Consider the following 13925-nt stretch of genomic DNA (forward strand, 5'->3'; position numbering starts at 1 on the left):
AAAAAGAGGCTGAAGTTTTGAAGTGACTAAAGAAGTGACAGAGCCTAAGGTTTATTTACTGAAAATTATATACATATGTTAAAATATAAGAGCAAGGAAAGTGCTGAAAAAAGAAGAAAAATAAACCGTGCAGCTTCAAATATTGTGTCTTTCAGACCAACCAGGAATAAACCAGCTGCACTATGGTGACCAATTTTAAGCAACACTTAGAACATTACAGAAAAGTGCTGTCTCTGATGTGCACACTTGATGGCAGATGTTGCAAAAGACGATTTATTTAATTGAAATCCTGCCATTTGGACATGCTAAATTTGACACCGATCAGAAGTGTCAATTTAGATGAAAAACAGTGGCCGAACCAGTTAAATGTACAGATTTTCTACTTGGATCAGCTCAAATGTGGTCTAAGAAGCTTTACTCTGGAACTGAGCTCTGCAGATTATGAACATCTGAAACACAACCCGCTCTTCAGGAAAGACTCCCACAACTTCTCAGTTAACCTTGGAGTATGCATCCATTATCATCATGTATGTTGTGTAATAATAACATCACTTTGAACACATCTTTGAGGTAAAGGATGATACTCTCTTCGCTCTAGAAGTACAAGCACGCAAGTGAGGGAATACAACAGGCTATATATTTTACTACCACCAACAGCAATGCTAGTGGTTATACACCAAAACTGATGTTACATATAATGACTTCAATGACTGCAGACACTATATAGGGAGACCTTTGCTGACAAAACAAATACAGTTTTAAGCAGCAGCATGATAAGCATGATCTTATCACGTTAAGTGCGAAAATAAGCATAAGAATGCTGCTGCAAGTAGTCCAACAGATTCAAGGAGAAAACTAGTAATTCAAGTAAAATCTTCAACCCCCTCACTGACTGTAATAAATGTAAACACAAGAGGTTCAAAGAAAGAGACGATGCACTGCTGATTATGTGAAGTCTACAACTTCTTAATGGTGCTTAGGAACAGCTTAAGCTTGTTTACTCGACAGCTAGCTAAAAAGCAGGAGGGCCTGAACACATCTGTACAAGAACAAATACTGTGCATTTAAGCCTAGAATGCTATACTCATAAAGAGGATTATTGCTTTGGTACAAGAGTACTTGGTCTGGGAGTCAAGCCATTAATATATAGACCCGGAAGACATGCATTCGGATGATTGATGGATTATCCTCAGTGGAGGTCCAGCACTAGGAATTAGTCTGTCATAACCCTTTTTAACTAGTCTACTGAGAATATAGTGCATGAGTTAGAGGACACATATCTGTAAACAACATAAAATTCACCCATAAAGTCCAGCTGTGCAAGAGGATGTAGGTCTCAGAGTCTGTGTATTTAAGACTTAATTATCAAATGTATATAAATTGACAAAATTTAGATATAATGTAGAAAAACTATTTTTAAATTAACTAGGAGTGACTTAAAAGGCAAGATCCTGCAGATCATCACAGCGATGATGGAGAAAATGCGTTTTTTAAAATTATGCTTTTGTAATAGTACACTGAGAAAAAACTGAGAGGCATGTTAGGCACGCCACTCCCCTGCTGATTCAGCTGCATTGGCTCCCTGTCAAGTTCAGGGTCCAATTTAAGATCATAATCATGACTTATAGGGCCCTGCACAGTGTAGCTCCAACTTAAGTGATCTTCTTCTTTCTTATCACCCCAGCAGGTCCCTGAGATCTTGTGACCAGGGGTTGCTGGTTGTCCCGCATACAAGGTTAAAAACAAAAGGTGACAGAGCGTTTGTATCAGTGGCTCCCAGACTCTGGAACTCACTCCCTTTGAGTTTGAGATCTGTAGACTCAGTCATGTCTTTTAAAAAGCAGTTAAAAACCTGTCTGTTTAAACGCGCTTTTGGTTGATTTTGTTTTGTTTTAGATTTTAATGTCCGTTTTCTGCCTCTGTAAAGCACTTTGTGATTTTATCTTGAAAGGTGCTATATAAATAAAATTTTACTTTACTTTACTCCTATTACATTTCCACTTGATAAATACCAATATATGTTCATGAACATACTCAGATTTCATACACGCATGCACACCTTGTGAAGTGATTTAAAATACCCTTATTAATTAGGCATAGAGATGCGCTGCTCAAGTAGCTGAGCAACCACAAAGAGAGAGCACACCGACATGCACATGCAGCAAACTGGGAAGGCAATAAAACTGTATTCAGTTGTAACATAAACACTTTAGGCTGTGTTTTCTGTTAGTGTCTCCGTGTCCTACCCGGTGTTAATGGAGATGATTTCAATGAGAGGGTTCTTCCTGATCTTGGGGAGGTCCAGTCGAGCTCCTCCAAGTCTTCGGCCTCCATCTTTCTTCTGACCCAACAGACGAACCGAGTGGCCTGAAAAACAACAAAAACAAATCGTCTCACATAATCAAATGATCCTACTAAAACGCTGACTGACTATCACACTACTGTCCATGTGCAGATGGATGCAAACATGTTTAAAAAGGCACACTGAAGTATTTTTGTTGCTGTATTTTAAATGCCAAATCTGAATTGCACTGCTAAAGAGAAAAATAAATACAATATAACAGACGTAAGAAACATTTTGCCCGTATTGGTTGTCAGAGCACTTGCTCTCTCGTGAGTATGTCTCTCATCAAACTTACAATGCAAACAATGAGATCATATTTGCATTTCACCCACAAGCAAAATGCCAAACAGAAATCAAACTTCCCATTGTGCAAAATCGACCTCAAATAAATCGCTCTCATCTACTGTGGATAAATTTAGTACGAACAGGACAATGAGCAAAGACATAATAGCAGATCGAAGCACATGCAAACAGGGTTTTTCCTTCTCAGAAATGGACTTTGGGGCCTCTGGCTCTCATTAACACTGTTTTGGGGTTGGGAGGGGTCCTCAGCGTGTGCCCATGCACACTATAAAAGTTGGTATCCAACAAAAAGTACAACCAAAAAGAACAGACCCATCCTATGCCTAACAACCTCACACAGACTAGGGGTTAACAAACACAATGGAAACACAGTAGGAAGAGGGTAATAAGGCCCAGCTGAATACAATTAATTACAAAGGCAGGAAAAGTAAAAAAGGAGGGAACAAAGACGCAGAAAGCCACACTGTTTGTCAACATTCAAAAGAAAAAAGGAGGTAAACTAATAGACTGACCAAGAATAAAGTCACATAAAAAAATTGAAAAAACCAAAAACTGATAATATTAGAAATGAAAAAGGGGATTCCTCTACTTTACTCACAGTGAGAACTAACAGAAATTATTTATATTTGGCTATCATAGTGTCAACCAAGGCAAATGAAAATCCACAGCTGAGCCTAACAGCTAGTGACATCTAGCCTTTGGTGTGTGGAAATGGGACGCAGTACTCTCTCTTCTCTAACTGTTTAATAGGCTGCTAGCTAGCTGTGTGTGAGATGGAGGCGCTGAGGGATGGAATTGTCTTCCTGTTTTCATCCGCAATACAAGGGTCTCTTGGGAGGGTGGGTTCAGAGCAGGAAGCATGGTTATCAATTGGTAGATAAAAATGACAATCTGCCCCAGAGGAGGACAAAGAGCCAATCGCTGATGCATGACTGGTCTTAATATCCCAGTACAAGCAAGGAAATACAAAAATGTCCCTTGTGGAAAACAGCTGGGATTTGGACCACATTTGGCCCCACATTTTTTTTTCCTCCCCTGGATCTGTGCATCCACCCTCAGTCATGAAACAAGGATTGAAAACTCATGCATGTGCTAATAATGCCCTGAAACATTTGGAATATGTGAAATGTTAATGGCTACAAAAAGTCACAAGAGTAATTTCGGTGCAGGTTTGTGGTAAAATCTGTTTTTAGAATTCCCTCTTTTTCTACTTTCATATTGAACATTTATTTCTGCGCGGTGGGAAAATATACTTACTAAACATAATTGCAAACACAGACTTGTCAGGAAAAAGCAATTACCAGTATGGTGCTGGATTTCCAGATGTTTTTTCCCCCCAAATAATGAGCTTGTCCATTCTAATAAAACTGGAAATTGTCATTCCCCACATACTCCTTTGCTCTCTAATACTGCACAGGACCCCTGTCACTGTGACTACCGCAGAAGACTCTAGAAATAATCTCACTGCCAGCATGGAGTCACTCCAGGAACGTACCCAAAGCCAAATTCAATTTCAGGGCCTAGGGGACCATGAATGGGAAGCAAGAGATAAAATAGCTAATATGACTTGCTGAAGAAAACCAAAGAACGCTTCACTATTTGTCATCTCAATTACAGAGTTTACAGAGGCCAACTGCTGTGATGGGCAACCCTGCATAGTCATAGACACACACACTCCCGTCTACTAATACCACATTTTCTTGTGACTGACTGCCCTCCTCTTTTTCCTTCTCAACTTTCCTCAATCTGTTCTTTTCTTTCCTTTAAATCTAAACTGCTAGAAATGTCCTATCCACTCATAACGTCCCACTAAAACACACCAGAAAAGAGAAGGAAGGAAAGGGAATGATAGATGGATGTGAAGCTAAGATTTGTAGATGCTTGGATGATGATGAAAGATGTGTAGGATAGCCAGATGGATGGTTTGGAGGGAGAGGTAGAACGCTAAAAGGATGACCTGTTGACCTGTGTCTGATGTCTTATAAGCAGAGGGTCTTGTTGAGCTTTCTAGGTTGATTGTAAAGTAGCAGGCAGGAATGGGGGAGAGCTGATGGGAATGTATTGAAAAGAGGGGACAGAGGTGGCAGATGAGAAGGACGGGAGGGTTTCCTGTTTTTCCATTTATCCTTTCAACCTAACTCTTTATTAAATATGTAAGACCGTCTTTGAAAAAGCTGTTTATGTCCTGACCAAATCTCACACCAACCAGTTTTGATGGGAAATTTTCTCACACACGCATCAAATGCATGAGCGCTACAACGCCAACAATTCCGAAGAGTGCTTCCCTTAAACGTCATCCAGGTTTTGATGCTTTACAAGGAAGATTTTTTGGTCACATTTAGAGGGGCTCTCTCAGAGCGGATACGATACTCAGAACATCTTCAGATGACTTAAAACATAAGTAAAAGTCCTAGTTTTTCTTTCTTCTTACTTCACTTACTATCATCTGTCTGCATCTGTTCAACCACACTTCTGCTCAGTTTTTTCCCTCTGCATTGATAAACAGGTTATTAATACTGGTGAAATAAGGCTCACAAGGTTATATTCTCTGATTTGTAGCTGCACACATAAATTATCCTAACTATGCTTTTCCTACTCCCTGTCTTTGTGTGGCATTCACACACCAACTATAAACTGTTTCCTTAACGATAAATGAATATCAGGTGAAAAAGTACTATCCAAGGGCATTTCTCAGTGAAAGAATATGAATATTAGGAGTCTTAATAATAAAAAAGTCCCAAGATCAGATTATTAGTATCTTTTTGTGGGTTTTTCCATACATTCTTCTCGATTAAAAATATTTTACTCTTTTACTCATTTGTTCTTGTGGTTTGTATTTGTCTGTTGAGCATTGCCGAGAATCATAAAAGCTGCCCTTGTAAAAATGTGTATCCACGGGTGTCATTAATGTGTCTTTTTTTGTTTTTCCGTAAATGGAACTGCCAGTGGGCTCGGAATACAAGACGGAGTCAAAGCACGGGTTGTTGTTAACAAGAAATTAACTTGCGGCACAACTAAAACAAATTGATCTGGATAATCAAGCTCGTAACCACAGTAACACCACCACCAACAAATAAATAACACTGTATAAGTGAGCATGCACCGACTAAGCCAGGGAGTCAAGCTGAGATAACACGACGGGATAAAAACACGTGCTATCATATACTACAGGTAGTAACTTGAAGTCTTTATTGCACAGATGCACTATGATAAAAAAGCAGCTTTACAACTGTGATGTATCCTCATGACATCAAGGATGTTTAATTCATTTAAAGCCTGGAACTAAATGAAAAAGTCACACACGCTAAGAAGCGAGTCCCCAAAAGCATATGAGTACTCTTGTCATGTGGAAAACAGGACCTGCAAGCAATTTTGGCACAGCAAAGACCTGTATCTATTAGCAGTTCATTGAAGTAAGTATTTTAGTAGCCATTACGATAGGCAAATCCCCCAGCTTTAAGGTTTATGCCAAGGCCTCTGAGACGAAATAACAGCTCTCAGTTTATACGAGGTCATAAAGAACAGTAATGATACTGGGGAAATTAGTTTCTATGGAGGGGCTGATGGTGGGAGGAAAAGGGGAGGGAAAGAAACGGGGGGTGAGAGGCGAAAGAGAGGAAGGGAAGAGATCAAAAGATGTAGGAAGGGTGGGAGAAAGAAATGGGGAGAAAAAAAAGACAGAATGAGCAAATCACAGAGAAGAAAGGGGGAATAAAAGTCACAGAGTAGATGTGTGACTGTGAGCTTGTGTGTAGGCTCACAGTTTAGGCTTGATGACACATTGTAAAATTAAGCCTTAGTTCAGCTGTCCTTCATTAGAGTGAACCCTGCAGTGCAAAGTAGTCACTCAGACGCGCACACACACACACACACACACACACACACACACACACACACACACAGTGTAAACTCAATCTGTTCTTTATTAGAGAACAGCTGGGGATGTATGACAGCTTGACTAGACTCACTCACACTGTAAACTCTCTCTGACCGTCATTAAACAGCTAAGTGTGGTGGTTCGCTAACAGTTTAAACGGATGACCTATAACTGCCATGTGTGTCTGTCAGTGAGCTGCTCAGACAGAGAGGATCATTTAAGAAGCAGCTCAGACAGTTAGATCGGTTTCAACAAAAGCTGAAGACTTTTGCTTTAAAATACACATTTAAAACAATTATTTAGTCAAATGTTGTTGTTTTTAGTTTACCATGACAACATAAAAAGCATGCTCTTTCCATTCACTTTGGAAAATACTACATTTTTTAACAACCTTAACACTATTATAGCTAATAATTTTTGATTTTTTTAACAGTGTTAGTATAATATTAAGTCATCAGCATTTGATTATGTGCTCTTCTGATGCAGTGTGATACACTCTGATTCTTACTGGTCAAGTAGACTGTAGTAAGGTAGTAAAAGTGGAGAGACTAAAATAATACACGCGGTGGTTAGCATGAGCAAGAAGGTCCTGAGTTCAATTCCACCATTAGGCCTTTCTGTGTGGAGTTTGCATGTTCTCCCCGTGTTTGCGTGGGTTCTCCCCGGGTCCTCCAGCTTCCTCCCACAGTCCCAAGACATGCACTTAGTGGGGATAGGTTAGTTGGAAAGTCTAAATTGCCCATAGGTATGAATGCGGGAGTGAATGTGAGTGCGAACGGTTGTGTGTGTATATGTGTTAGCCCTATGACAGACTGGCGACCTGTCCAGGGTGTACCCCGCCTCTCGCCCTAAGACAGCTGGGATAGGCTCCAGTGCCCCCCGTGACCCTGCCAAAGGATGAGTGGAAGCGAATGGATGGATGGATGGTTGGATAAAATAATACATCCTTGGATCTTATTCCTTCCATGCATAAGTGCAAATTTGTTTTGTGTTGTAGTCGGGATATGGATTTGTGTTAGAGGACCTTCGTTTTGAGTTTAATTGCGGTGGTTAGCATTACGTTAAAGACCACGCAAAGACCGTAAAACAAGAATGCGTGTGTGTGTGCCTTTCTGTGGTAAAATACCTTTAACAGCCTCGTCCACTACTTCCACCACTCGATCAATCTGCTGGACCTGTAACACAAAGAAACAAGAGAAAACTTTATTGATCCTGAAAACCCAAGTCTTCACAGTCAAACAGAACCCTGATATTGACGACCCACAGACACACTGATACTCTGATCCACATTTAAACAAGGTGGATATGCAAATATACACAAAGGCCATATGCAATAAGAGCAGAGACAAGCGCAAAAAGCTACAATCACCAGGCAGGATTAAGGAATATGGATTTCCTAAATGCCACTGAGTGTTTATTGTGCATGTACTGACAAACACGTTCTGTGATAGATCCGACCACATAGGTAACAATAAAGCATTACCCAAGTCCATAGCTGTGTTTTTCTCCTCATTGTCTCACATAGAAAACAAATCCTGCAGTTCTGCTAATGGCTACTATAATGAACCACCGCACTAATAAAGAGAATAAACAAGGCCCCCACAGGCCACAGTTTAATAACAGGCAGACTTTAAGTAGGGTAATCTGGATACTAAAAGAGCCAGAATATTAAACGAGGAGTTCAAACTTTACTTATCTACCAACCGATATTACATGAAGAGGAAAGGAAGCAGAACGAGTGAAAGAAAGAAAGAAACAGAATACTAAAGTAGTGACAGGGGGGAAAAAAACTGGTCATTTTTCTGCTGTTATTTTCCTTTCGCTCTTCCCAGCATCCCTCACACCTCGAATTCTCTTCACTTTCACTCTACACTGGCCCTTGGCACTGGCTCTCAATGCCTTCAGGCCCATCACTTAAAATAAGCCTCCTTTCAAACACACACACACTCAGATTCACGCTGTGCTTTGCAGGAAGCAGTTACTTGCATGCCACATGCCTGAGTAAAACCTTTTTCAGTGTAATGGTCAAGCAATCTGGGCCCATTCAGAGCAGCAGCAGGCGTCCCTACATAGAGTAAAACTCAGGTGTGCATTTCAGCTATTAATTTAGATCGCACTTTTCAACTTTGGCTGTTTTTAAATCCTCCATTGTACCCATAGAAAGAAAAGGATAAATACTGATATATTCAGCACATTTGTTGCATGTAAAAGGCAGTCACAGGTCTACTGGACGACATACATTTCTGCCTGTGCTTAAGCTTTATTTTAAGGTTTGTCGTTCTATTACCATAACTTAATGACAAGCACTAATGCGACATCCATAGTATTTGGATTAACCTTCGATAAAGTAATTAAAATTGTATATTTTTAAAAAACAGGACCATAAATACTGAGGTGTGACATTTCCTGCTCACAGCTTTGCATGCCCATTCCAATCCTCTGATTAGTTAACCAGCACTGCGTAGGTGTGCGATGCATGGCAGTTACAGGATGCGACAAGTCTAGTTAAGAAAAGCGAAACACTGCAGTCTTGCGTGACTGTCTATGAAGCTCACACAATACATTTGCAGTCATTAAACAGCAACCTCAAACAAAACAGCACAACAGCAATAAAACACCACTCAGAAAAGCTGGCAATACGCACACAGGTCACATAAAATGAATCCAACAGGAAGGCCCGCCTATTTATTTTTAACTACACTCCTTATCTGGCCGTTGGTGCAATCACTATACACAAATTCTGAACTTGTATTTGCATCCAATTTGCATAACCCACCAACTGCCACTATCATTACATGTTCCACTGTGGGAATACAGAGGGACTCTGCATTCTCATATATTTATGTCTGGGTTTGTTACACAGTGTGCCTGTTCATGCATGCGTGTGTCTTTAAGTTAAAAATGCTTGTCACTGAAGCTCTGGCAGTTATACGCTGTTTGTGCTTCACCCTGAAGCCTATTATAAACACAAGCCTGTTTATCTGAATAGAATCATATTATATGTGTGTCACTATATCTGAATCGTATTAAGTTACATTGTGGCATTTTTAACTCAAACTGAATAACATTATTTATTGTTAAAGTATCTAACTTAGCACTTGAGCTGTCTTCAATCCATTCATTTTAAGGTAGTGGGAGTAATCAACACAATACTGTTTGATTTGTTCCCATTTTCAGCAGCTTGTTTTACTTTCCATAAAAAAAACAAAATATCCAATTATAGAAATAAGAGCACAGCTTTGTACGGAGATTTAGAAGGCATATCCTGGTTGAATTACATTTTTAAAAATACCCTGCCAGATTAGAGACTTTTAGTCTTTAAAACTTTTTTATGGCGCCAATTCAGCAAGGTGCTGGAAACATGATAACATCACACAAATGCTGCAGACTTGTCAGCTGCACATCTATGATGCAAATCTCATATTCCACCACATCGCAAAGGTGCTCTTCTGGATTGAGATCTGGTGACTGTGGCGTGCAGACATCTTCAAGAAATCAATCTGATATGAATTAAGCTTTGTGACATGGTGTGTTATCCTACTGGAAGCAGCTAACAGAACAGCGGTACCCTTTGTTCATAAAGGGTTATGGTCAGCAACAATACTCAGGTAGGTTGTGCTATTTAAATGATACTCAGTCAGTACTGAAGTAAATTGTATGGAGCCTGAACTGTTACTACAATGCACTGATCCATGTTTACATGTTCTTTACTCCAACTTCTGACACTAACATATGAAGTTTGGTAAGCGTGTGCAAATCGTAGCATCACTTTTCTTTTCTTAGCTGACAGGAGCTCTCATGGCACTGCCCATCTGCTTCAAGGTTAGACATGTTATGCATTCAGAGACGTTCTTCTGCATACCTTGGGTTTTTTGATTCACCGTTGCCTTCCTACCAGCTGCCACTCATTCTTTTTCTCCTGCTTTTGGATTATTCTCTGTAAACCCCTAGAGACGGTTGTGTGGGAAAATCCCAGTAAATAAGACGTTTCTGAAATATTCAGACTATCTCGACTGGCACTCTCAACCAGGTCACATTCAAGGTCACGTGAAGCACCTTTCAGGTTAAACTTCAGCACTGTGTCTTGACGTCTACATGCCTCAATGCGCTCAATAGTTGCCATGTTACCGGGTAATTAGTTGTCTGCATTAACAAGAAGCTGAACAGGTGTAACTAATGAAGTGGCCACTGTGTATATGTGTTAGGCATAGAAGTGTTAGGATGATTTTGTCCAGGCTGCACTGTGGCAGTGTGCTGAAAAGCAAACAAACAATGAACTGAATCAATTATTCAATGAGGAACACTCATTTAGCTATTAACCAACAACAGGCTTGACATATCCATTAGTTCCTTTCTGTGACAGCAAAGGTGAAACAGAATAATTCATCTGCTCTGTATCTCTTTGTTATGCACTCCAATCACTCACCAGTGGCTGGTAACCAAAGCAGAATAGCTCAGTTTAAACAAGTAACAAGTTAAAATGTATTTATTGTCATATTTGTCTGTTTGCCGCTTGTACTCTCTAAAATATATTAATACTAGTAGCAAAAGTAACTAGAGGCTAGACTGCCCCCATGCCACCTTTAAAGGAAGCAGTCTATGCTGAGGAATCACTGACGTGTCCTTTCCTAGCTCCGTCTCTGTTCACCCATAACACCTCCCCATAGTACAGGAGTTAATGTACCCGATCTTCCTTCTCATGCAGAACATTTGTGACTGGGAAATGTTCTGCCTGAAGAGAATGAGCCCAAGACAGAGCAAGGTTAGCTGCCCCGTGAATGACATCCCGATCAGTCTCGAAAAGCGTGTCCGTCTGTACTCGTCATCGGACACAAAGGAAGATAAAGAGACGCACCTTTAATACAGCCAAGTCAAAATACACAGATGTTCACAGAAAGTGCACGTACCCCAATGATGCTGAGACCTTTGAGGTAGTCCATCCTCGGCTGGGCCTGGGGAACGCATCCTGCTACTACCACCTTTTTCTGCTGTTCCTGGGCTTTTCTGTGCAAAAGCAAAAAGAGAAATAAGCATAGAATAGCAGGTTAACTGTAATATATGACAAACACTACTGTTTTTCTGTTTCACTTTCTGATTTAACCCAGGAAAAAAAACTATGATCAAAAATATAGTTAATATATCCTCTGGATCCTTTTGAAGATGAACATCTTATTTTAGAACCTCAACGGTTAAAATTAAAATGACTCCTTCATATCATATGTGCTAAAGTCTTCCCCTCCGACCATCTGTGTGCATGTAATTTTTGATCTCCACTAGAAAATTTCTTAGCCTGACATATTCTAATGCAATTTTCAGTGGGAGTAAATACTTTCCGATAGCTTGGGAAATGGATGAATCCAAGCTTATGCTTCATTTGGCAGAATGCATCTGGCCCCCGACCCATTAAAACAGATTTCCACAAGCCTTTGCCAAGCCAATCACCACTGTTTATTTAAAATGAGGCGTGTTTGATATAATGACCACACTGTAGGCTTTTTACATTGTCACCTCAGCCCTACATGGCACATTTCTTTGCTCTGACTGATTGAAGGTCCAGAGGCATTTTGATCTGTAGCTGATGAAAACAGCTTTTGAAATCATTGCTGGAGTAAGATGTTCCCAGCTAATTGCATTCATCTTTGCACGTAAGGCTACTGTGCTCCTAAGTCATTAATGGATAACGGCTTGACAACAGTGCAAACAAGCAAAATCAACTGCATGCAGTGATAAAAACCTGTCTGTATGTTCTAGCATATGAAACAAACCTCCAAATTCTTCTGATACCCAAATCTTAAAGTCAAACTTTATAAATAAATTACAGGAAAAAAATCTATTTAAAGTGTGGATTTAATTAAAAGTAAATTGTGCACATCTATGAAATAAATCTACGTGAAACTTAAAAATTAATTTAAAAAAACTAATGTTGTGAGTTTATTGTACTTGCAATTTGCCCTGTCATGCAAATTGACTCTGCTACAAGTTATTAGGTGAGAAAATGCTCAGTATATGAAGCTGAGAACATCATTATTTCAGTCGCTAAATGGCTGAGCCCAAAAACATACAGGTCTAGTCTTTGATTGGCCACTGCAGCACCTTTATTCTTTCCATGTTCACACGTTTTGCTATAGATTTGCTGCTGTGCTTGCGATCATTGTCCTGACGTAAGACTGAATTTCAGCCAAGCTTTAGCCTCCAATTTGAATAATTGGAGGCTAAACAGAAGAGTTCACAGTCGACGCCATGACTGCAAAGTGTCCTGGCCCTGTGGCTGCAAAACAAGCCCAAATCCTTATCCCTCCATGACCGTGCTGAACAGTTAGCATGAGGTTGGCTGATACGCTGTGCTTGTTTTTTTACAAACATGGACAAATATCTCCACTGTCATATGTCTAAAGTACATCATTCCAGAAATCTTGTGGTTTCTTCAAATGAAACTGCATAAACCTTAGCAATGCTGCCGTGTTCTTTTTAGAAAGAACTGGCTTTATCCTCGTAACTGTACTGAACTTTCACATTTATCATGCTAACTGCAGCCTGTAGCTTCTGAGATGTAGCTCTTGGGTTTTTCATCATTACATGATCTGAACTTGAAGGGAATATGTAAAAATTTTCCAATCATCAGCCCAACAATCGCCAATGGGCGACTGTTAACGCACCTTAAACGCGGTCATCACGATTAAAATTTTTAACACTCTCAACTAGGGCTGCCACGATTAGTCGACTAGTCACGATTACGTCGACTATCAAAATCGTCGACGCCTAATTTAATAGTCGACACATCGTTTAAATGCCGTAAAATCCTGAAAGGTGCAGGAATAACAGTAAGATTTAAGAGTGTAATAACGGACTGAAACAGAAGATGGCGGAAATGCACCTACAAGGATACCGTTAAACGGCAAAGATGAAGAAGAAGAAGAAGAAGAAGAAGAAGCAGCAGCAGCAGTCTCCGTTATCATGGCTACTCGGCAACGGAACTCGAAAGTCTGGGAGCATTTTGACCAAACAAAAGAAAAGAAGGTCCAATGCAAAATCTGCAAAATGGAACTTGCCTTCCATGGCAGTACAACGGCGATGCACGAGCATCTAAAAAGGAAGCACGTCGTGGCATCCGACGACGAAGTGGTACAGTCGTCTCGGTAAGCTAATTGGCTAGTTAGCTGCTAACATTATTGTAAACAGCAAGCTGCTAATTATTTGTGCTGTCAGTGTTAATCTCGTTAGTATGATGTTAACGCCATAACCGCATTAACGCGGCAAATCCCCGTTAGTCAGTGCCATGCAGCCCTCGCACCGCGTTTTCGCGCTAACGGGGATTTGCCGCGTTAACATCGTATTGACGAGATTAACGCTGAGAGCACTACTTATTATTGCTTATATTAATAGCTGTTAACATTACAGGAC

At 40.1% G+C, this 13925-nt stretch overlaps 1 protein-coding gene across 1 annotated transcript in view; it reads right to left on the reverse strand.

Moving 5' to 3' along the window:
- Positions 1-13925, reverse strand: part of cdkal1 (CDK5 regulatory subunit associated protein 1-like 1) — a 260633-nt gene that overhangs the window by 168713 nt on the left and 77995 nt on the right. The window contains exons 5-7 of the mRNA XM_085366272.1: positions 11432-11528; positions 7651-7699; positions 2247-2367 (exon numbers count right to left, since the gene is read on the reverse strand). Coding sequence (XP_085222398.1) covers positions 2247-2367; positions 7651-7699; positions 11432-11528 — 267 coding nt within the window. The remainder of the gene's footprint in view (positions 1-2246; positions 2368-7650; positions 7700-11431; positions 11529-13925) is intronic.

The sequence above is a fragment of the Diplotaxodon limnothrissa genome, linkage group LG11 (genome assembly GCF_057381915.1).
Source record: "Diplotaxodon limnothrissa isolate DT_005_m linkage group LG11, D_limnothrissa_male_GT1.1, whole genome shotgun sequence".
Lineage (NCBI taxonomy): Eukaryota > Metazoa > Chordata > Actinopteri > Cichliformes > Cichlidae > Diplotaxodon > Diplotaxodon limnothrissa.